The sequence below is a fragment of the Diabrotica virgifera genome, chromosome 1, assembly GCF_917563875.1.
Source record: "Diabrotica virgifera virgifera chromosome 1, PGI_DIABVI_V3a".
Lineage (NCBI taxonomy): Eukaryota > Metazoa > Arthropoda > Insecta > Coleoptera > Chrysomelidae > Diabrotica > Diabrotica virgifera.
This window is the reverse complement of record NC_065443.1, coordinates 154,617,650-154,643,676: the sequence shown is the minus strand read 5'-3', so window position 1 is coordinate 154,643,676 and position 26,027 is coordinate 154,617,650. Positions and strand designations below refer to the sequence as shown.

The following is a 26,027-nucleotide window of genomic DNA, read 5'->3' as shown; positions in this document are numbered from 1 at the left end:
GGTCGCCTATTGGGACCGTGCAAGTTCGCCAAAGCGACCTCTATTTCTACGCTCTGTACTTTTATTCGCACTTTTAATTATATTGGCCAATTATATTAGTCCTGGTTGCTGGATAATTGTCAAGGCCATAGTCCAAAAAAATAATAAGAAGAAAAAATAAGATGCAGGTTATGTTATGCAAACGTAAACAATTGTATGTAGTAAATAAAATTAGTTATTAAAATGCAGTACTGCAAGCAAAATACAATTAATTAAATTTACCTTTATATAATAATTGCATATCATATCAGTATTGTGGAGCAATATATAATTTTTCTGCTTCAATGACAGAAGGTATGAAATATACGTCAATTTGACAATTTCAATTGACAATATGAATTATTTAAGATAGTTGCAATATTTCTCCGCGACTCGCGCACGGTCGTTTCTCGTTTCCCTTCCAAGTACTTGCACACCGCGAATAAATCGTGCTGGTAATCGCCTTGCAGCGAAACCAAAAACAAAAAAAAGAAGAAGAATAAGAAGAAAAAATAAGATGCAGGTTATGTTATGCAAACGTTAACAATTGTATGTAGTAAATAAAATTAGTTATTAAAATGCAGTACTGCAAGTAAAATACAATTAATTAAATTTACCTTAAATAATAATTGTATATCATATCAATATTGTGGAGCAATATATAATTTTTCTGCTTCAATGACAGAAGGTATGAAATATACGTCAATTTGACAATTTCAATTGACAATATGAATTATTTAAGATAGTTGCAATATTTCTCCGCGACTCGCGCACGGTCGTTTCTCGTTTCCCTTCCAAGTACTTGCACACAGCGTTGCCACCAGTGCTACAATATAGCATATATCTAAAATATGTGAACAAATATATACTGCAATGGGTCCGCGTAACCTGTCTTAGGTGCCAATATTTTGAGGCTTTGGGAACAATAATCTAACATTTTCGGACATATTTCTACGGCATTGGGACACCAGTGAGTCTAAAATTTTATAAGCAACGCATATTTTCGGCTTTGGTAAATTGAGACCATAACACCTTGAACGTACCTATATATACGGCGGCTGGGAATACAGACCCACTTTTTCAAAAACATATATATACAGCATTGGGAGAGAAAGGATTAACGTACATACAATCGACGGATACCACACTTTTTACGTCATGGGTGGCATTTCTTGTATTGCACCAAAACATGCAATAGCTCCTAACCAATCCATTCCTCGGCTAAAAATTAAACCCGCACCTGAGGTTTATGGAAGTCAGAGAGCTGTTCAACTAATACATTTTGAAAGGACAAAACCTCAAGATTTATCAGAAATCAAGATGCGAAGGGAATATTCACATCAACTGAAACTGTGACTACATCTGTGCCTGATCTTCGGTGGCTCTAAGGCAAAAGCAGAGACATTCTCGGTATTTTAGGATGGAATGGATTCATGGAAGCTGTGAGAAGAGACATACCATATTCATATTATGAACTAGCATTTATTATTTGCACAGAAAACTAGGAGAAATTTATCAAATGACAGCATTATAAAAAAAATAAAGTTTTGGAATGTAAAAAGTGGGTTTTCCCGAGACCGTTAAAAATTGGCAATTTTCAACTTGTACTTTAAGCCGAACGGTTCGTCTGAAAAAAAAGTAAATAGTGATCTAACAATTAAACACTGAAAACGTTTGTATTCTATACTTCCACAAAATTTATTATAACTAAGTGACTACAGCTGTTTCGGCGGAGTGCCTTTCTCAAGTGATATAGTTTACAATGTGTTTGCCTTTTTAAGTCTTCAACTGAAGAGGTTGAGGAGTGTGGAGCTGTTTGTCTCGAGTTGGTCATTCAGAATTATATCTGTATTTTTCAGTTTATTAATTTCCATAGATTCTAAAAAAGATAGCTTAAGGCCTTTATTTTGAATATGTAGAATTTGAAACTCTTCATTGAAAGAATGATTATGATCTAGAAGGTGAAGTGCGTATGTAGAAGTGTCTGTTTTTCTATTGTTGAATACCCTTTTGTGTTCTGCTATCCGTTTGTCAAAAGTTCTGCCAGTTTGACCGATATCTGGCTATTGTTGTTGTTATCTTGCCAGTATATGTGAGAGAGCAGAAGGTACTGGGTTCTTTCTGTGGTGGTGGATACACTAATTTCAGGGCTTTCTTATGGAGTTTTTGGTTTAAAATTTTGTTAACTGTTTGTTCGTTATAGCCGTTGTTTACTGCTATTTGTTTAATGATGTTTAGTTCTATCTCGAAGTTATTTTTTGTCATGGGAATTTCTGTCAGTATATGTATCATGCTATGGTAGGCTGCTAATTTGTGTTGTGTAGGATGGGATGATGAATTGTGTATAGTTGTGTCAGTATGGGTAGGTTTATGATATACGGAGAACTCATGTTTGTTGTGTAGTCTGGAAATCGTTACATCTAGAAAGTGTATGGAGTTATTCTGTTCTGTTTCTATTGTAAACTCAATATTATTATGAAGTGAATTAATATATGATAGAAATTGGTCAAGTTGTCTGTTAGTTCCTGTAAAGCATACTAGTATATCATCCACGTATCTCCACCAATATACGAACTGTTTAAATACGGGATGTTTAGAAATTGTTGTTTCAAGTTGGTTCATAAATATATCTGATAGCAATGGGCTTAGAGGATTACCCATAATAAGTCCTGCACTGTTGTTTGTGTATATTTGATTATTGAATTCAAAATAGTCTTGATTTATGCAAATTTCAAGAAGGTGTAAAATTTCAGATGCAATGATCGGATTTGTACTATTATGGTCTAAAAGATTCTTAACTAAAACAAAAGTTTCTGTAGGAGGAACACTAGGAAATAGCTATTTGTATAACAAGGGAGGAAAGTGTAACTTTTCCTCCCGAGAATGAAGTTTACTGCCCGACGCGTAGCGGAGGGCAGTAATCATTCAAGGGAGGAAAAGGCACTTTACTCCCATGTTATACATATGGGTTTTCCACCTTCCTCAAATAACAGTAATTTTTTCATTTTTACTTAATTTATTTATGTAACTAACCAACAAAATTTATTAGAACCAAAACAACAAGTAGGTACAATATAACTGTCAACTGTCAAATATAAGTCAAATTATTAATGTAAACATTGTTAAATCAAAATAACAATTTACTGTTTTTTACCATTCTGCAAAATACAGGATGTTTTATAAATAAACGTTAAAATGTACAGATACTTCGTAATAGAAAATAGATCTTATACAGGGCGTCAATAAGTTATATTTCATGAATGAAATATCATGACGTCACTTTTACTTTTCCTCCCTAGGGAGGAAAAATATTTTCCTCCCTAGGGAGGAAAAGTACAACTTTGCTCCCTACAATCAGGTCCGGAAAAGTATACTTTCGGTAGAGGTAGGTGGAAAAAGATTTTTTACGTCAAATGAAATTAGTCTGGAGTTGTTGGGCAATTGAAAATGTTGTATTTTATTAACTAGTTCTAGTGTATTTTTTACGGTGAATTTAGGTGAAAATTTAGTGTATTCTGTAATAATATCTGACAGTTTTTTTGAAAGTTTATATGACGGAGCTGTATAAAAAGAAACTACAGGTCTTATTGGGTGGTCAGGTTTGTGTAGTTTAATAAAAGAGTATAATTTAGGAGGTTGTGGGTTCATAATATTAAGGTATTTCTGTTCTGTTGGATTTAGTATTGATTTTGAATTTTCAATGGCTAGTTTAATTTGTTTTCGGTATTTTTCTGTGGGGTCTTTGTTTAGTTTTATACTGTTTTGGTTAGTTAAAAATTCTATTGTTTTGTTATTATAGTTTCGTTTGTCGATAGCAATAGTAGTGTTACCTTTGTCTGCTTTTGTAAATATTATGTCATGTTTTATTGATTTATTTTTAATTGAAACGGCTATTTGGTTTTCTTTGAAACAGGAATTATTAGTTTCACTACATACATCAGTAATAGATTTTGCAATGATGCTTTTTTCTATGTTTTTGACAGTTTTGTTTAACGCTATTTCACATTCTACACCTAAATATTCTAAATTTTTTTGATTATTATGTTGAGGCAAGTTGTGTTTGAATCCTTTCTCTAAAAGTTCTATTTCACTATTATTGAATTTAGTATCTGTTAAGTTTATAAATCTATTGAAAAAACTATGATTTGAAAAATTTGTTGTATGAGTATCGAGTTTCTTACTATTGCAAATTAGATTATTTAGTTTTTTACATTGTGTATTAAATTTTTTGTCTATTATATTATCTACTTCAGTTCTTACTTTAGAATCTAGGATGTCAAATTCTATATTATCTAATCTATAATGTAATTCTGAATGACATACCTTAAGATAAACAGCTATAATATCTCGTTTTCTGTATTGGGTGCTCCTATCCCGTTTAAGGTATGTCATTCAGAATTACATTATAGATTAGATAATATAGAATTTGACATCCTAGATTCTAAAGTAAGAACTGAAGTAGATAATATAATAGACAAAAAATTTAATACACAATGTAAAAAACTAAATAATCTAATTTGCAATAGTAAGAAACTCGATACTCATACAACAAATTTTTCAAATCATAGTTTTTTCAATAGATTTATAAACTTAACAGATACTAAATTCAATAATAGTGAAATAGAACTTTTAGAGAAAGGATTCAAACACAACTTGCCTCAACATAATAATCAAAAAAATTTAGAATATTTAGGTGTAGAATGTGAAGTAGCGTTAAACAAAACTGTCAAAAACATAGAAAAAAGCATCATTGCAAAATCTATTACTGATGTATGTAGTGAAACTAATAATTCCTGTTTCAGAGAAAACCAAATAGCCGTTTCAATTAAAAATAAATCAATAAAACATGACATAATATTTACAAAAGCAGACAAAGGTAACACTACTATTGCTATCGACAAACGAGACTATAATAACAAAACAATAGAATTTTTAACTAACCAAAACAGTATAAAACTAAACAAAGACCCCACAGAAAAATACCGAAAACAAATTAAACTAGCCATTGAAAATTCAAAATCAATACTAAATCCAACAGAACAGAAATACCTTAATATTATGAATATTATTAATATTATGAATAGAAATTCCCATGACAAAAAATAACTTCGAGATAGAACTAAACATCATTAAACAAATAGCAGTAAACAACGGCTATAACGAACAAACAGTTAACAAAATTTTAAACCAAAAACTCCATAAGAAAGCCCTGAAATTAGTGTATCCACCACCACAGAAAGAACCCAGTACCTTCTGCTCTCTCACATATACTGGTAAGATAACAACAACAATAGCCAGATACATAAAAAAGAAAGGAATAACACCAGCTTTCAGAACTAACAACAACTTAAGCAAATATATTAAGAACAATAAAAGCCGAAAGAGAAAGCCACTACAGAGTGGTGTGTACAAACTAACTTGTGGTGACTGTCCGAAAACGTACATCGGTCAAACTGGCAGAACTTTTGACAAACGGATAGCAGAACACAAAAGGACATTCAACAATAGAAAAACAGACACTTCTACATACGCACTTCACCTTCTAGATCATAATCATTCTTTCAATGAAGAGTTTCAAATTCTACATATTCAAAATAAAGGCCTTAAGCTATCTTTTTTAGAATCTATGGAAATTAATAAACTGAAAAATACAGATATAATTCTGAATGACCAACTCGAGACAAACAGCTCCCCACTCCTCAACCTCTTCAGTTGAAGACTTAAAAAGGCAAACACATTGTAAACTATATCACTTGAGAAAGGCACTCCGCCGAAACAGCTGTAGTCACTTAGTTATAATAAATTTTGTGGAAGTATAGAAAACAAACGTTTTCAGTGTTTAATTGTTAGATAAAATGAACTTCCATCAAGTAACGGTCGAATCCATCAAGTAAATAGTGATGTTTGTAGATAATTTTAAGTACTTTAATTTCTGTTAACAGACCATTTACTAAAAGTTAATAGTTTTCGAGATTTGCGCAAAAAAGCGGAATAAAGCTGAAATTTTTCGTTTTTTTCGCGATTTTTTCAATGTTTCGGCAAGAAATTTTGTTCGCAAACCTCATATTCAGATTCAGCATCCCAAAATCCATATATAATGAAAGAAATCAGAACTACCCCAAAACTTTCCCACTAGGGAGCTCGTAGGGTACAAATTGACTGAATCAATAACCCTGTGGAATATTCTAGTCTTTATAAAATACTGAAATTAAAGCCCAAATTTAGCCTCATGTTTTCTCAACATTCTGCTTTTGGATTCATTCGATTATATTGGACCATAAAAAAGTTAGGTACATACTTTAACGACTAGGCATGTTTTCCATTAATACATGGTGTATGGCAAACTGTAAGACCGATCATATTACCAGTATGCACGTTAGTGGTGAATATAAAATTCTTAATTGTATGTAAAAAATGCGCAATAACTACGTCTTAAAACCCACTAAATTGCATTTGCATATCTCAACCGGTTTTAAAGCAATAAATAAATCGTCAGTTTGTAAGAAAAAATTCAACATCCCGTATCTCGGAAACGAAGCATTTGCGATTATACGATTATAAAGCAAACTATCATTATTTTTTCATGTAGAATTACCCCTTAAAGTTTGTCCCACTTATTTAGAAACACCCTGGACTGATAAAGAACATGGCCAGTTGTTAAAGTACCTAACTTTTTTATTATCCAACATAAGCGAATAAATCAAAAAGCAGAATGTTAAGAAAACCTGAGGCTATAGTTGGGTTTTAATTTCAGTATTTTATAGATGCTAGAATATTCCACAGGGTGATGTCAACTTTAAGAAAAAAACACAGTTTAATTCGTACACCAGGTATACAATGAAAATTTACCTGTTTAGCAACAATATTATTACAGCGATATTGTTAAAGAATAAGGCTATAAATTATTAAAAAATCACTTAAATCGGACAACAGGTTTAGGAAATTCGAGACATCAAAATTACCAAATTTTAAGTGGGCCGATTTATATGCACGCAAATTGATATACACATAATAAACAAAAGAGTATTTTTTTATGAAGCGCACTATTGTCCTGTCATGTACTTTTTAAATACATTCTTTTTTTATTGTAAAATTAATATATATAATATATATTATCTTATAGAGTATGGACAATGAAGAAATTAATTCAATGCTGTTGGAAGAACTCCTAGGCATATCTAATAAAAGGCTAAAATATATTTTCAATGGACAAAATCTGAATGAGGAAAGTAGTTCAACTGATCCAGAGGACCAGCCTGATGATATTATATCTTTAGATGACATTAGTGATGATGATTTGGAAATTATAGAATTGGATCAAGGTTAATGTTTTTTATTTTTTAATCATCGCATATTTGGTATTACTTGTTGGTAATTAATTATTTTTATATATGTATTTACAAGATATCCATTAGTGCACACTCAAAATAAGACTGAGTTGCCCATGGCTCCATATCCACCACCTTCATTATTTGAGTGTGTGTATGTGTCTCTCATAATAGAACTAATAATAGAAGCATCGTAATTAATGAAAGAATCCAGGCAGGAAGCGGAACCTACTGGAAATATATTAACTTCCTCAAAGATAAGAACTTACTCAGAATACTAAACTGAACATTTACAAAGCAGTAAGTAGACCATAATCACATGTGGTGCTGTAGGAATGTGTCTGACACAGAAAGAGAAGAAAGATTGAGGATCCTAGAGAGGAAAATAATTCGGAGTATAGCAGGCCCACTAAACTTAGGTAATGATGAATTTAGAAAACTCATGAACCACGAAGTAAGAGAACTTCTGAAAGGAGAAGACATCGTCAGATTTATCAAGCACACAGACTCATATGGATGGGACATATAGAAAGGAGGAATCCAGAAGGCGTTATCAAGAAAATTTCCAAATGGGGACCAGTATCAGGCAGACCACGAGGAAGACCCAAAACTAGATGGGAGAACCAGATAGTCGAGGACCTTAAGAAGATGGGAGTCAGAGAATGGGTAACCATAAGCAAAAACAGGAACAAATGGAGAAAAATTGTAGAAGATGCCAAGTCACACAACCAATTATTGTAAAACCAAAATGTTAATGCGGATTGATTCGCATACTTCTAATCATGTGTCATATTTACGTCTATGCTGATAAGCACCGAATTTTTACATTCTTCACATTTTCAACCTCGTTTTACAGGATTAGATTTGATTATTAAAAAAATGCATACAACGTTTTTTGGTAGGAAATTTTCCATACTTTCTGATACGCCTAATTAGAAAACCCTAAAAGAGATTATTTTCACATGTTCTATGACATTATCTTTTATCATTTTGAGAACCCTAAAAATATGATAGATATCTACAGCAAATTCCACCCAAAAAAAATAACAAGTTTTTTAAATATATACATACATTTATACTTACCTCACTGTTTTTGGAATGTGCGTGTATGTATATACAAATGCAAGTATGTGAATATAAAAAATAACAACATAACAACATACAACTAAAATACACTGGGGTGCAAAATTAACCGGACACGTTAAAAATGGGTCATTTTTTATGTCTCAAATTTTCTGAACCCGTTGTCCGATTTAAGTGATTTTTTTAATAAATTATAGCCATATTCTTTAACAATATCACTGTAATAGTATTGTTGCTAAACAGTTAAATTTTCAATGTATACTGGGTGTACCAATCAAACTGTGTTTTTTTCTCGAAGTTCGCATCACCCTGTTGAATATTATAGCATTTATAAAATACTGAAATTAAAATCCAACTATAGCGTCATATTTTCTCAACATTTTGGTTTTTGATTCATTCGCTTATGTTGGATAATAAAAAAGTTAGGTACTTTAACAACTAGCCATGTTTTTCATCAATACAGGGTGTTTTTAAATAAGTATGGCAAACTTTAAGGGGTAATTCTGCATAAAAAAATAATGACAGTTTGCTTTATAAACGGTATGTCCGCAAATGCTTCGTTTCCGAGATAGGGGGTGTTGAAATTTTTCTTACAAAATGACGATTTATTTATTGCTTTAAAACCGGTTGAGATATGCAAATGCAATTTGCTGTATTTTAAGACGTAGTTATTGTACATTTTTTCACATACAAGTAAGAATTTATTATTCTCCATTGTGAATATTGTGTGAAATTGATGACAGTGGTGAATATTAAAATCTTACTTGTATGTGAAAAAATTTACAATAACTACGTCTTAAAACTCACCAAATTTCATTTGCATATCTCAACCGGTTTTAAAGCAATAAATAAATCGTCGGTTTGTAAGAAAAATTTTAACACCCTCTATCTCAGAAACTTTGCGGACATAGGTTTATAAAGCAAACTGTCATTATTTTTTCATGTAGAATTACCCTTTGAAGTTTGCCATACTTATTTAAAAAAAAACCCTGTATTGATGAAAAACATAGCTAATTGATAAAGTACCTAACTTTTTTACGGTCCAACATAAGCGAATGAATCAAAAAACAGAATGTTGAGAAAACATGAGGCTATAGTTAGGTTTTAATTTGAGTATTTTATAAATGCTAGAATATTCCACAGGGTGATGCGAAGTTTGAGAAAAAACACAGTTTCATTGGTACACCCGGTATACAATGAAAATTTACATATTTAGCAACAATATGATTACAGCGATATTGTTAAAGAATAAGGTTATACAGAGAGAGTCTGTAAAGTGGAATAAATTCAATATCTCAAATACTAATTGTTTTTTTGGAAATGCTCAGACCCGTCGATTAGTATTTCAAATTGTCCTTTTTGACATTCAATAATAATGTATACAGGGTGTCCCAATTTAGAGATATGACGTCATCGTCGATTTTCTTAAATGGCAACACTGTCATTTTGATAGCTAATTTGATAGGGTTTGTAAAGTTATACATAACTGCAAAATATCAAATTTTTATTCTCTACCATTTACAAGATAATAGAAAATAACAAAGTTATATCTGTAATTTGGAATATATTCAATAATTAAAATACTAACTGTTTTTTTGAAAAATGCTCAGACCCGTCGATTAGTATATCAAATTGTCCTTTTTGACATATAATAATAATGTATACAGGGTGTCCCAATTTAGAGATAAGACGTCATCGTTGATTTTCTTAAATGGCAACACTGTCATTTTGATAGCTATTTTGATAGGGTGTGTAAAGTTATACACAACTGCAAAATTTCAAATTTGTATTCTCTACCATTTAGATGATAATAAAAAATAACAAAGTTATGAAAAAGAAGTAATCAACTAATAATTGAATTTAATTATTTCAATAAATTAAGCAAAAACTCATAATGTTGCCCTCAATTATTGTCAAATTGTCAATGGGCAACGTTATGAGCATTTGCTTAATTGAAATAAATAAATTCAATTATTATTTGATTACTTCTTGTTCTTCATAACTTTGTTATTTTTTATTATCTTGTAAATGGTAGGGAATAAAATTTTGAAATTTTTCAGATGTGTATAACTTTGCACACGCTATCAAAATGATAGTGTTGCCATTTAAGAAAATCAACGATGACGTCATATCTCTAAATTGGGACACCCTGTATACATTATTATTATATGTCAAAAATGACAATTTGATATACTAATCGACGGGTCTGAGCATTTTTCAAAAAAACAGTTAGTATTTTAATTATTGAATATATTCCAAATTACAGATATAACTTTGTTATTTTCTATTATCTTGTAAATGGTAGAGAATAAAAATTTGATATTTTGCAGTTATGTATAACTTTACAAACCCTATCAAATTAGCTATCAAAATGACAGTGTTGCCATTTAAGAAAATCGACGATGACGTCATATCTCTAAATTGGGACACCCTGTATACATTTTTATTGAATGTCAAAAAGGACAATTTGAAATACTAATCGACGGGTCTGAGCATTTTCCAAAAAAACAATTAGTATTTGAGATATTGAATTTATTCCACTTTACAGACTCTCTCTGTATATAACATATTAAAAAATCACTTAAATCGGACAAAAGGTTTAGAAAATTCGAGACATCAAAAATGACCCATTTTTAAGGTGTCCGGTTAATTTTGCACCCCAGTGTAGCTTTATCAATATGCAACTAAGCCATTCTGAAAAAATGATTTTTGATTTATTTCCTTCTATTTTCCCAAACTTTTTGTCTCACATATAACTTTTGGCGTTTCAAAATATAATGTGTACATAAAAAAATCAAAATTTTATCATGCTATTTATCACCAGCATTTTTGTCTATATCTTACAGGTTTAGAACGTCGGACTACGAAAACTTCCCATTATCTACTTTTGTCGGACAGAACTTCCAATTGATTTTTAACCTTTCATTACACTCTCATGCAAAAATCAGACTGATATTTATTACCAACATAATTCCTATCATGTGACATGTTCTACATGTCGGACTCATTAAACTGCCTAATATTTTTGTCGAACAAACATTTTTTCATATATTATATATAATGTTGGCTATTGAATAATCTTAAAAAAAACTTGCACAACTTGCTATTTTTCACAATCATAAACTTGTCAGGAGGACACGTTTATCGTGTTCCACAATTAAAACTGCCCCTGTTCCAGTGTTCCGAGATATCAAAGTTTGTCCGATTTAACACCGTTAAGCTATGAATAAATTTCTATTAAATTTTAGTACGCGGGATTCAGGACTAATATTTGTTCATTACTGATGTTTTATTTGTGATAATATATAGACAATTAAATGGACAACCAAACAACATTCAACATACATTTTGTCTGATACATATGAAAAGCCTATTTAGTATCACCTCGTAATTAACATTTTTTATAAATTCTTATGGTGCATCTAATAATTTGACCAGAGACTTGAATATTGTTGAATAAAGTTTCCTGGATACTTTGAAGTGTTATTTTATTACAGTTTATGGATAATTATTCCGATGATTTTTTTGCTTAAAGCCAGTTTTTAATAAATAGTTGATGTATAAGTAATGTATCTACTATTAAGGATCCTATTCATATTCTTCATAGATTCTAATAAAGATAGCTTAAGGCCTTTTTTTGATTATGAAGAATTTGATACGTACACAACGAAATTTTAAATTTGAATAATATTATGTGTTCTATTTTTGTAATAATTAAATTTTTATTTTTAGATTCTGAAATGAAGAAGGGTAAAAAACATAGGACCAGAATAAAAGAAGAACATAAACACAAAAGGATAAAAAAAGAAAAACAGGACAAGGATCATGCTTCAGAAAAGTACAGAAAGGACAAAAGCAAAAAAGAAGAAACAGAACCGAACCCCATGAGTCAAAAGAATTTGATGAGTGTACTAGAACTACTGGAACTTCAAGCCAGGGCTAGAGCTATAAAATCTCAACTAGTTTTGGAATCCACTAAACCTGCTGAAACAGCCCCACCTAGTAATGAAATCGAGGATGAAGAGGGTGATGAAGAAGATGCAATTATAGTAGAAAGTCCACAGAATGAAGAAATAATAATATCATCTAGTGATACTGAGGGTGAGGAAGCAGCAGAAGACAACGAATTAGAAAGTGACTCTGAAATGGAAAAGAATGCAGTAGCTAAAAATAAAACCAAATTAATCCAGAAATCGACCCACAAAGAAGATCAAAGTAGTAGTACAAGTTGGAAAAATGTTATGATAGATACAGCGTCGACTAATTTTACAAGAACTGTCAGAATCATTAAAAATTCAATAATCAAAGAAGCTGGACAAAATGGGATGAATAAGAAAAGTCACGATTCCGTCAGTGAGAGCAGTGCAAACTCTATATCGGAAATTCCTCTTCCAAAGGGTAAATCAAAAAAGTCCGTGGTTGATGTCGCTACTGAGGTAAAACACCGACAAAAAAGAAAAAATTCAGACCATGGAAAAGAACTCACTGAAAAGCAAACTGTTGATAATGCAGAAGACAAAGACAATTCATTTCATACTAAAAGTTCTCGTGATAGCAAAACTAATAAAGAAGTTGAAGATACAACCAAGTCCAGTTCCACCAAAACTAAAAATTCGGGCCATGAAAAAGAAATCACTGAAAAGCAAACTGTTGATAATGCAGAAAAAAAAGATAATTCATTACAAACTAAGAGTTCTCGTTATAGCAAAACTAATAAAGAAGTTGAAGATACAACCAAATCCAGTTCCCCCAAAACTAAAAATTCGGACTATGTTAAAGAAATCACTGAAAAGCAAATTGTTGATAATGCAGAAGACAAAGATCATTCAGTGCAAACTGAGAGTTCCCGTTATAGCAAAACTAATAAAGAAGTTGAAGATACAATCAAATCCAGGTCTCCCAAAACTAAAAATTCGGGCCATGGAAAAGAAATCACTGAAAAGCAAATTGTTGATGCAGAAGACAAAGACAATTCAGTTCAAACTAAGAGTTCTCGTTATAGCAAAACTAATAAAGAAGTTGAAGATACAATCAAATCCAGTTCTCCGAAAACTAAAAACTCGGGCCATGGAAAAGAAATCACTGAAAAGCAAACTGTGGATAATGCAGAAGACAAAGACAATTCAGTTCAAACTAAGAGTTCTCGTTATAGCAAGACTAATAAAGAAGTTGAAGATACCATCAAATCCAATTCCCCCAAAATTCAAAACTCGGGCCATGAAAAAGAAATCACTGAAAATCAAACTGAGGATAATTCAGAAGACAAAGATAATTCATTTCAAAATAAGGGTTCTCGTAATAGCAAAACTAATAAAGAAGTTAAAGATAAAATCAAATCCAGCTCCTCCAAAACTAATCAACAATCAGGGGCATCAGTAGACAAATTGGACAACCACACTCAACAACAAGAAAGTGTCGCAGCAGAGGATGATTCAAAATTAAGTACATACGTTAAAAAACAAAAGGTTTGTGAAGAAAATAATGAAGGTAATAACAGCGCTGCAGAGGATGGTGAAGGCATTATTTTAGATGCTGATCAATCAGATATAGACTGTATAAATATAGACTAGATATCGATTATATAAATAAAGATTACTTATTTATTATATAAATATAAAACTTTTTTAAATTGAAACTGTTGTTAGACGAATATAAGATAAATCGAAGCTGAGTTGGCACATCTTTTAGGCGTTAAGTGAAAGAATGGGTAAGGCCACGGTTCTTAGACATTACTAAGGTTGCCCAGATCGACTAACCAATGAATATTAAGGGTGCGACTTCGTCACGAGTATACTGTCATTTGAATCATAATATGATTTTTTTCGAATCCTGAGAAAACTAATAAGTATTTTAGAAAAATTTAAACGCAGAATGAAAGATTACGTTATTACCGAGGGCCAAAAGTCCCTTAGAGTAAATAAAAAGTTTCTTTTGAATGAAATATTTGCAATTAAAAATCACACTTCTCTTTTATTTTCAGCCCTGTAACTTATTAAAATAAACATTATAGAAGTTTTCAGGGACTTTCGGCCCTCGGTAATAATGTAGTCTTTCATGCTGCGTTTAAATTTTTCAAAAATATTTATTAGTTTTCTCAGGATTCGAAAAAAATTAATACATTTAAAACACATTGAGAATTTTGACGTGCGTCAAAATTTTGCATTTTGCTCCTACCCTTAATCGGTATTTATATGTCTTTGATGTATGAAAAATAGTCAAAATAGTTAAGAAATAAAGATGTGGATTATAATATGTACCTAATTATGGAAAACTGTTGATATTTATCCATGCAATATTTACGGAAATCTAGGACTTCAATCTCCATTCTACACTGAAAATTTGTCGAAGAATTTAAATAATAGTTTCCTATGGTTTGTTTTTTAACCAAGAGGAGTGATTCAAATTTACCGCGCTATTGCTTGTTTGTAATTGGTCCAACCGCAGGCAAGTTTACTCCCAGAGATATGTCAACAATAGATCTGGCTAGTCATATGCCACTTAATGCATCGGGGTGTAACGCCGATATCAAGTACGGTGGTCTAGCTATCTTTGTCTGTCGTGCGAGTGTGAGCGTATCTACCAAGAGGTGGGAGTAATGGAACGACAGTGACACAAAGGCGGCAGGCTCATATGCTAGAGAAAGAAAGCTAAGCGCCGGTAGAGAGAAATAGATGGACCACCGACCCGAACTGCTCCGCGTTATGCTATTTTTCGGACTGGCCAAATATATTCTGTTATTACATCTATGTTTACTCCACTGTCATAGCCACCACGTAAAGGTGGCTATGCCACTGTTATAAAATTTTGACACTAATGGCATTTATCAAATTTTGACACTAGTGACATTTCATAGGTTAATTAAGTTATATCGGCGATTTTTGTGTTTTCTGTGTTATTCCTTTAATTTTTAGATTGTTAGTCTGCTTTTATATAAAAAGCAGTTGTTTTTGGAACTCTCTAGCGAAGTATTAATTTAATATAATATTTATGGATTACCGTTGAGGGCCGACTAGATCAACCAAAAAAGAAGATGTATTTGGTTATTATTCTAGTGTATTTCTTGGGGGTGAATCAGTCTTTTTAGTGTACTCCTGGTTAAAAAATAAACTATAATAAATTTGGCCACACTACAGCCTGTACCTGGCATTCTAAAATATCATCAACATTATTATTACGTTAATACATAATGGAATTTTAACGTTTTCTACCTTATAAATATATATTCTTATTTAAACTCCTACAATAGGTACGATGTACAAATTTCATGAATAATTCAAAATAAGTTTTTACGAGAAACAACACCAAAATTACAAATACAAAAATATAAAGTAAACTAGGATATACCGGGTGGTGAATCGGAAAACGGACCATAGGAAACTCGATGTAAAATTCTAAACTGTTGAATTCCTGCTTCCCTAATTATTTTACATCAAAAGACATTAGAAACTATTTGTAGAGGATTGAAATCTGTATTGAAAACAACTGTTAAAATTGTGCTACGAATTAAACATATTCCAAAATTTTGTAAAAATGCGTAAAGTAAAAATACGTTTTTCAGCCCAAAATTAGGCCACACACTGTGCAATAATGTGTCACAATGAAGTTATTATTTTCACATTTTTGAACTGTCGATATTTTTATTTTATCATTAATAGCAATACAGTTGATAAGATATCCTCAGCTGCGGAGAAAGTATTAATATGGGCCATTCCACGAACATACGCCTGTTTTGGATTACTTCGACAACGAATATTTTACTGTGCAACATAAGTACGAAAGTAAATGGCGCTAATAATTATTCCAATAAAGAACAATGTAATTTGCAATTTACTTTCGTTCTTCTTATTTTGCACAGTAAAATATTCGTTGTCGAAGTAATCCAAAACAGGCGTATGTTCGTGGAATAGGGTATAATAAAGATTTTTTATTCAGTCAATGGTGTGAGCACTGTTAGTTAAATAGTAACGTGTGGCCTAACGTTTACAAATGTGGCAAATGTATTATATTTTTCAAAATTTTGGAATGCGTTTAAATCATAGAACAATTTTAACTTTTGATTTTAATACAGATTTCAATTTTCTACAAATATTCTCTCATGAATTTTGGTCTAAAATAATTAGGGAAGCAGGAATTCAACAGTTTAGAATTTTACATTGAGTTTCCTATTGCCCGTTTTACGATTCACCACCCGGTATAAGATAAAATGTGTATTATTTGTCTTATTATTTAATAATAACACAAATACTACACATATATACACAATAATACGCATTCAATGATCGAAAATCATTTAAAAATATGGGATTCTGTATTCTTGTGACGTAATACGTAAAGTAAAAAATTGAAGTCTCTCCACCACCGACGATCTGGGCAACCGTAGTATGTCTAAGAACCGTGGGGTAAGGCTCAATATGAGTGTGCGGTTGACCATCCTTCCACTCGATCTAAAAGGTCTATTGTAGCCCATCCCTAGGTTAGAGTTGTCCTGTTCAGCCCAGCTGAACAAAGTGTATTACGACATAATTTGTTGAAAATTATATGATGTCATTGGGCTGGAGTTGATAATTCTCAAATATAGCCTTATTATATCCAACTTTGAGCAAGTGCACAGAAGCTGTTCTGTTCATAGTGCACAGATTTTATTCATGTGCCCCTTGAGGTGATAGTGACCTACGATAATTCGCAGATCATTCTATTCATATCTAGTGGATCTCTTCTTTGACGGTTCATGTGTAAAAGCCGTCGAATGTTTCAAGGCCCACTTGTGCGTACCAATAGCTAGATAAGGTTCATCCGTTTCACCCAGTCTCATAGTTTTCTTTTGGCTGTGCTTCTTGATATGCCAATGGGCCTATGAATGTTTCTTTTATCCTTCCCATGTCAAGTAGGTCTGCTTTTTCGTTCCCTTCAATGCCAGCATATCCAGTAATCCGGAGTAAACTTACTTTGTTACTTTTTCCGATGCGAATCAGATTCTGAAGATAGTTCCAAACTGACTTGGAGTCGATTCGGCTGTCAGATATCATTTTTATAGTGATGTTTCCCTGCAGTTCCTCTTTATTAGTTCCTGCAGGCACATGTCTATACCAAATTTTTTTTTTGCAAAGTCTATTACTTTTAGTCAAAGTCTATTTATTACATTTAAAAATGAATACGCAATATTTTCGCAAACTATACTGTTCTTATTGCGTTTTATAGAATCGAATAAGAGCATGTTCACAAAAATTTTATTTGGGGCAATGTAAATTGCCTATGGTTAAGGAGAATAGTCGGTGTTTTTAGTGTCGCCGCCTATTGTCATTTATTTCAAGTATTACAAGTTTTCTATAAAGCCAAGTTGTTGATGTCACAAATCAATATTTTTCTTAAATCAAAAGCCAGAATAATAAATTATTTTCGTTTTGCTTTATTTTATTATTAACAAATTTACTCATGTATATAGACTGACCGGCACGAAAACAGGCACCCCAAAAAATGGGTTATTTTGATGTCTCGTATCTCCTAAACCTGTTGTCCGATTTAAATATTTTTTTTAATATGTTATAGCCTTATTCTTTAGCAATATCGCTGTACTAATATTGTTGCTAGACAGGTAAATTCTCATTGTATACCGGGTGTACCAATCAAACTTAGTTTTTTTCTCAATTTTCACAACACCCTGTGGAATATTCTAGCCTTTATAAAATATTGAAATTAAAACCCAACTATAGCCCCAGATTTTCTAAACATTCTGTTTTTTTATTTATTCACTTATGTTGGATAATAAAAAAGTTAGGGACTTTAACAACTAGCCATGTTCTTTATCAATACAGGGTGTGTTTCTAAATAAGTGCGACAAACTTTAAGGGGTAATTATGCATTAGAAAATAATGACCGTTTGCTTCATAAACCTATGTCCGCAACAGAGGCGTAGCTACCACGCACCGTATCAGCCGTATCAATTATACGGGCCCCCGTCGTTCAGGGACCCCAGCGTGGCATGTCGAAACAAAATTCCATTTAAAAAAATTGAACAAAATATTCTACGATTATTTCACTATTAAAACGCTTTGAAACAGTGTATATTGTTAAGATATCGACACTTTCGTGTAATTTCATTCACCCTTAGCTTGAAAAAACTGAATCTGTTTTCAAACAATGAGTCTCAACAATTCAAATCTATTTTTCGACTTTGGTTTATTAGAGTTTATTTGGTTTATTATTTTTATCTATATTTGGGTGTTATACGCAGAACTTATTAGTTCCTAAGGTTGTATTATTAGTGCAGTCACTGAAGGTGGGTATGAGCTATTACCTCCGATTTCGTTGAACCTCCATCGATTTGCATGAAAATTGGTGAGTGGTTAGAGGATATCTCAAGGAACAAAGGTGACATGGTGCCAACTTGCGCTTTTACCCTGGGGGTGGATGCCACCCCTCCTCGGGGGTGAAAATTATCTTATTAAATATAACCCCACAATTCGATAGAGGGACAAATTGTAAGCAATATTTGTTATATAAAGTTATTAAAATAATTCAAAACTTTTTGAGATCAAAGATTTTAATTTTTCGTGAGAAAAATGCATGTTTTTAACCGATTTTTCATAAATAACTCAAAAACTATAAGTTTTTACAAAAAAATTATTATTATCAAAATTGAGGCTAATAAAAAATAAAATAAATTTCTTACTAGAAAAACCTTTCTATGTTAACTAAAAGTAAGTTATAGGTAATTGAATGTATATTTCTTTCGTCGAGTACCCAAATCTAAGTATTCAAGCTTAAATATCGGCAAAACGATGCATTTTATAACGTAAACTTATTTAACATTTGTCAAAGTTCATAGAAATATCTATCAAATAAGTCCTCGAACAAGTTGATAGCATTAAAATTTATGCACCAAAAATGTTTCAAAATGTATCTTTTAAAAATTTTTCCAAAAAATGTTATTGTATTTTTGTAAATATCTCCGGTAATTTTTAAGATATCAGGTCAACTAAAAAATTTTTAAAAGTTGATTCCAAGAGCTATTAAAAAATGTCAAAATTTGTCTTTTAAACCTCTCACTTTTTTAACAATAAAAGGTTAAATGGCCCCGGTTACATGGTTCTCGCAGCAAAATTGAAATTTTAAACGGTTCCATCTCGGTTATTTTTTACTCTACGGCAATAGTGAAATGGGTAAAGTATTTTTAACAGAAAAAACTAAAATTTAGTTAAATATCATTTTTTATGTATATTGAGTATTTTTGAAGTTATTATCAAAAGAAAATGAAAAGTACGATAATTTTAAAAATTCTGATTTTTTTTAATTGTAACTTTTTTTCAAAAATATGCATTCTAAACCGGTGAAAATTGTTGAAATCATTAACTAAGTTAACCTAAAGAAATTCCTGTGAGGATTACTACAAATTTTAATTTTTGTGAAAATGGCGTATGTTTTATTTTTCACTTTTTCCGAAAAAATGGAAAGGGTTCTCTTACTTTCATCATTACTTACTTAATTTTAATGCTATTAACTTCTACTGGAGCTCATTTGATAGGTACTTTGAAGTACTTTGACAAGTGCTTGACAAGTATCTTCTATAAAATGCATCGTTTTCCCGTTATATAAGCTTGAATACTTAGATTTGAGTACTCGTCGAAAAAAATATACATTCAATTACCCATTACTCACTTATACTGAAATAACATTAGTTTAGTTCTTTAAGTAGGGAGTGTATTAAATTTTTTATTATCTTTAATTTTGGTTATAATAATTCTTTTACAAAAGCTTATAGTTTTTGAGTAATACGTGAAAAACAGCTTTAAAACATGCATTTTTTTAAGAAAAAATAAAATTTTTGATATTTAATAACTCAAAAAGTATTGATTTATTCTAATAACTTTATATAACAAATTTGGCTTAGAAGTTGCCCCTCTATCGATTTCGGGTATTTTTTTATTAAAAAAAATTTCACCCCCGAGAAGGGGTGGCTTCCACCCCCAGGGTAAAACCGCAAGTTGGCATCATGTCGCCTTTGTTCCTTGAAGTATCTTCTAACTCCTCACCAAGTTTCATGAAAATCGATGAAGGTTCAACGAAATCGGAGGTGAAAACCTTCAGTGACTCCACTATATGCAATTTATTTAAATTTTGCAATATTCATTATACATTTCATTGTCAAATAACTGTCAAAGCGTGGACACGAATTTTTATTCTCCGCATTTTAATAGTTTGATTTTAACGATACAAACGAGCAGTTCTCGGTGTATTGTGTGTTATTGTGTTAATTAGTGTTCCTTTTGTTAATTTTCTTTATTGTTTATAATAGGTAGGTTAGGTAAGTGATTAAAAAAATATATAATGGATGAGACCTCGGGTGGCACTTCGCCACCCGAAAATAAGGACGCAGAGGAGGATAGGTATGTAAATAATTTTATAGATTTAAATAATAGATATAGAACTGAGGATAAAGGTCCATATTTTCTATATATTGAGAGTAATGGTAAGCATTTGGGAAGAATTTTCCCAATCCGGATTGGTCACGTTTTGTTGACTGACAATTATATAAAATCCGATGTCCTTGATATCAAATCGGTTGGTCTTAATCGCGTTAAAGTTATTTTTAAGTCGTATGAAAAAGCTAATTATCTAGTTAATAATAAAATTATGTCTAATAATAACTTAGTAGCGTATATACCCAAATTTTTTACACACAAGAAGGGTGTGTTGAGGAATATTGGCACATACTTTTCTGAAGAATATTTAAAAAATGCCATAATATCTAATAAAGAGGTGGTTCAAGTTCAACGCATGAAACGAAAGGTAACAGATAAAGACGGTAATGTTTCATATGTAAACAGACAAATGGTTATTGTTCAATTTGTAGGAAATGAACTTCCTCAAAATATACAAATTAATTTATGCAATTTCTCTGTAGAACCATATATATTCCCCGTTGTTCAGTGTTTTAATTGCTTGAGATATGGACATTCTGCCAAGCAATGTAAAACCAAATCTTCTCACTGTCGAAACTGTTCTAGCCTAAATCATACGTCAGACTCTTCTTGCGAAAAATTCTGCATTTATTGCCAAAATAATGAACACTGCTCTACATCCAGAGATTGTCCAGTATATAAGAAACAAAAAAATATCAAACAACTCATGGCCAGGGAAAATATTACATTTAAAGAAGCTGAAAGATTGCATGATAATCCATCTTATGCCAAGATTTCTACAAATAATAGATTTTCAGTCCTTAATAATTCCACTAATTTTCCCTCTCTGCCACTCCCTAGTACGTCCCAAACTTCAAATTCTAGCTTTTTGCTACGTAAACCCATTGTTCGAAATACTTCACCCAAAAGACAAGTGAAAAAACGGAAACCATCTGCTCCGGAGTCTCCACCTATTTCTCAGTCTCTGCCTACTTCTTCCCATTTTCAATCAAAAAAACCAAATCTTCACATAATCCCATAATACCAAATCCTCACAGAGATGACTTTATCCAATATAAGGAAAAACTAACAAGTCAGATAATAACCGTAGTTAAACAAGTAGTTAATTCAGATTCATCCGAAACCAATTACAATTTAGAAGAAAATATTAGAAATATGATCTCCTCTATATTAAGTCCTTCAAATCTAATTCCAGAAATCGATATTGAATCTTGTTCTGATGATTCAATGCACTAATAAGATAAGTACACTCAATAGTAAAAACATTAAAGTTATCCAATGGAATATTCGTTCTTTCTCTAAAAACCATCCAAGTTTATTAAATTTTTTACACAATAATCCTGTAGATGTTATAGCTTTATCAGAAACCTTCAAAAAACCAAACCATTCTTTTAAACTAAAAGGGTATAAGATTATCCGACAGGATCGTACAAATGGCTTTGGCGGTGTTGCCATTGCAGTTCGCCAAGACATTAAATTTATAAATTTTCCTATTACTTTTGCACATAAAAAAGATTTAGAACTTTGCGCAGTTAAATTTCCGTCCTTAAATATCATACTAGTATCGGTGTATAAACCACCTAAATTAAATGTTTCTAAATCAGATTGGTCAAATATCTTTCGGCAATTTAATTCTCCTGTTATTTTCTGTGGCGATTTTAACAGCCATCATACACTTTGGGGATCTCATATTAATAAAGCTTGTGGTAATCATTTAGTAGAAGCCTTAGATGATAATAACTATGTTGTTCTCAGTAATTGTAAACCAACTAGAATTTCTCGTCCAGAAGAGCTACCTTCGGCGGTAGACATTACATTTTGCTCTGCTAGTTTGGCTAGTGATTGTTGTGTATGGGACGTCGTACCAGATGCGTTAGGTTCAGATCATTGTTTAAATTTGAAATTATTAGGGATAGAGTTATAATAAATAAAAATCCAGCATCTAAATGGAATGATAAATTAGCTGATTGGTCTGCATACTCCACTATACTGGAAAATTCGTTAATTAGTACAAACCAAAATCTAAACTCCAATCTACTAAGCTTCTCTATTTTTATGGAAAAGGTCTCAGAGGCAGCATCCGCAACTATTCCCCTAAAAAGAGCAAGACAACAAGTAACTCAACGTCCAATATGGTGGGATACCGAATGCTATATGTTTCGTCGCAGAAAAGAAGCCCTGAACCAGTATAAACGTGTCTCAAACTATACAAACTATTGTCAATACCAAAATGTAGCTAGTCAAACTAAATTACTATTTTCTAAAAAAGCTCGAGATAGCTGGATATCTTTCATAAGCAGTATTAATAAAAACACGCACCCTACTAAAATTTGGCAATTTATAAAAAAAATATCAAACGGGATCGTACAGTATATCAGCTGATATGGTGGACGATTTTTTTGAGTTTTTTATTCCCAAATTTGCATCAAATAAAATCGACTTCAGTAAATTCAATAGTAATGTAGCATGCAATGAATCATTTTATATGCCTATCAGTTTGGAGGAATTACGATTAGCAATCAAACAATCTAAAAGTACAGCACCGGGCTTTGATAGCATTACATATAAAATGATTGAATACTTGCCTGCAATTACTAAAGAAATTCTTTTAAATATTTTTAATAGTTGGTGGTTGCAAGGTTTATATGACCAAAGTTTAAAAAAAACTGTAATTTGCTTACTTGCTAAACCCAACAAAAATTTAAGTCTACCTAACTCTTACAGACCCATTTCATTAATATCATGCATTACAAAAACATTTGAGAGAATTATCAAATTAAGAATGGAATTGCATTTTGAAAGTAATTGTTTATTACCTATTAATCAGTTTGGATATCGCAGAGGCAAAGGCACCTCTGAAGCATTAGCTCAATTAGTTTCCGACATTCAGAATGCACTTTCCGTTAATCTTATAACGGCATGCTTGTTTTTAGATATTAAAGAGGCTTATGATACTCTAGATATTGATATTCTAACTGTACAGCTCATAAAATACGGTCTAAATTATAAATTCGCACAAAGAATCACAGATTTGTATAGGGACAGAGAAGTTTTCATTCGAGATTCAGAAAATCACATTTACGGCCCTCGATTATTATCAGTCGGAATTCCGCAAGGTTCAGTCCTAAATCCAGTACTTTTTAATATCTATACTGCAGAATTGCATGACATGTTAAATGAAACAAATAATACAATTAAAATCAGTCAGTATGCAGACGATTTCTGTATATACAGCAGCCGTAAATCATATGATGAGTGTTTATGCGATTTGGAACTGATAATGCAGTGTGTAAAAAGATGGTCTATGGCTTTTAATTTCACGTTATCCCCTGAGAAATCTAGCATCACCTTTTTCACTAGACATAGGTTAAGTTCCCCTACCAGTATAAATTTAAGTAATGTTGATAAGTATCTGGGCGTGGTTTTGGACAAAAAACTAACCTGGACACTCCATGTGAATCACATTATCAACAAATGCGAAAAAGGTTTAAACATGCTTCGTTACATATGTAAAGCTAGATGGGGTGCCGACCCAAAGATAGCATTAATGTTGTATAAATCGTATATTCGATCAGTCATTGATTATGGATGCTTTTTATATGGTTCATCGTCAAAATCTAATTTATCAAAAATCGATCATATTCAGTATAAGGCAATACGTATATGTATTAGTGCGTTTAAGTCAACGCCATGTGCTGCAATTCTAGCAGAAGCGCAGGAACCTCCTCTAAACCTTAGAAGAGAATTCTTGTCTAATAAGTTTCTATTAAAGACCAGGGCTTTAGACTCACATAAATTATTAAGTAAAATTAACAGTCTCACTGAATATAACTTAACAAATTCTTATTGGAGAATTAAACTTCTCCCCCTCTTACAGATGCTTATCTAGAAACTAACAACTTTAACATTAACACTAAACAAATATTACCCATATATAACCTTTCTATTTAGGAAATCGCAATCTTTCCAAAGATCATAAAACCTACATACAGAAACTTACCATGCCAAAACAATAAAATTATAAAATTAATCTTATCTGAATTTTCTAATTATAAATACATCTATACAGATGGTTCAAAAACATGTAATAGTGTGGGTAGCGCTTATTATGTTTCTAATATAAAAAGTGGTAATTCTTTTAGACTACCTAAATGTACATCTATCTTCACTGCCGAACTTTATGCTATTGAAAGAGCCCTAACTTACGCGGTTGAACAGAACTTTGGAGACACGGTTATACTATCAGATTCTTTATCTGCTCTCGAGGCAATATCACAACCAATAATCAAAAAATACAACAATGAGTTGTTATGCCATATTAGAAAGACAATCGCTCGATTTAAAAATAATAGCAGTGACTTGGTCTTTATCTGGGTAAAAGGACATGCCGGAATCAAAGAAAATGAGATAGTGGATGAAATGGCAAAGAATTCAGCAACTTTAAATCAAATAGTAGATTTAACAATCTCCAGCGATTACATTCCAGAATTGCATAAAAAATTAAGAAAGAAATGGGAAACTATTTGGCTTAAGTTTGTACAAACTTCGAGGAATCCATACACTCACATACACCCACAACTTCCGCAAAATATCCCACATATATTTGATTATCACGTTACTCGATTTTATTCCACATCCCTAAGTCGCTTAAGATTAAACCATGGCAATTTTCCTGCACATTTAGCTAAAATAGGAATGCGTATCAACTCTCTCTGTTCATGTGATAACTACTCTATTGCAGATTTAAATCATATAATCTTTAATTGTGAACTTAATAAAAACCATACGAAAGCACTAATTGCTAGACTTCAGGAGCGGAATGTAAGTTTACCGCTGAATATTTCACATCTACTAAGCTTCAATACCAAAACTATTAATGATATTATCATACAATTTCTTAAAGATTCTAAAATAAAAATTTAATATGACATCTTCATTCTTCAACTTTCAAATATCTGTGGCAAAAAGTTTATCTAATGCCATCCCCTCTTTGTGAACACACACACATTATACATTTTGCAATATTCATTAATAATTGGAAATATTTTAACTATAGATACCTGGGTTCAAAATATTAAGGTTTAACCCAAATCACCTAGTCCGAAAATGATTCCTAAAGGAGCTACAGGCTAGAGCTCTTTGAAGAAGGCGTCTTGTTATTAGTTTTTTTAAATACGGA

At 31.7% G+C, this 26,027-nt stretch overlaps 1 protein-coding gene across 2 annotated transcripts in view; it reads left to right on the top strand.

Moving 5' to 3' along the window:
- The window catches only part of LOC114334400 (putative leucine-rich repeat-containing protein DDB_G0290503), a 29,458-nt gene extending 15,394 nt beyond the window's left edge, over positions 1–14,064 (top strand). The window contains exons 2-3 of one of the 2 annotated variants that reach the window (XM_050641650.1): positions 7,142–7,340; positions 12,162–14,064. In XM_050641650.1, the coding sequence (XP_050497607.1) occupies positions 7,142–7,340; positions 12,162–13,999 (2,037 nt within the window). In that variant the 3' untranslated portion in view covers positions 14,000–14,064. The remainder of the gene's footprint in view (positions 1–7,141; positions 7,341–12,161) is intronic. The other variant, XM_050641651.1, reaches the window with a different exon arrangement.
- The last annotated feature ends 11,963 nt before the right edge of the window (positions 14,065–26,027 follow it).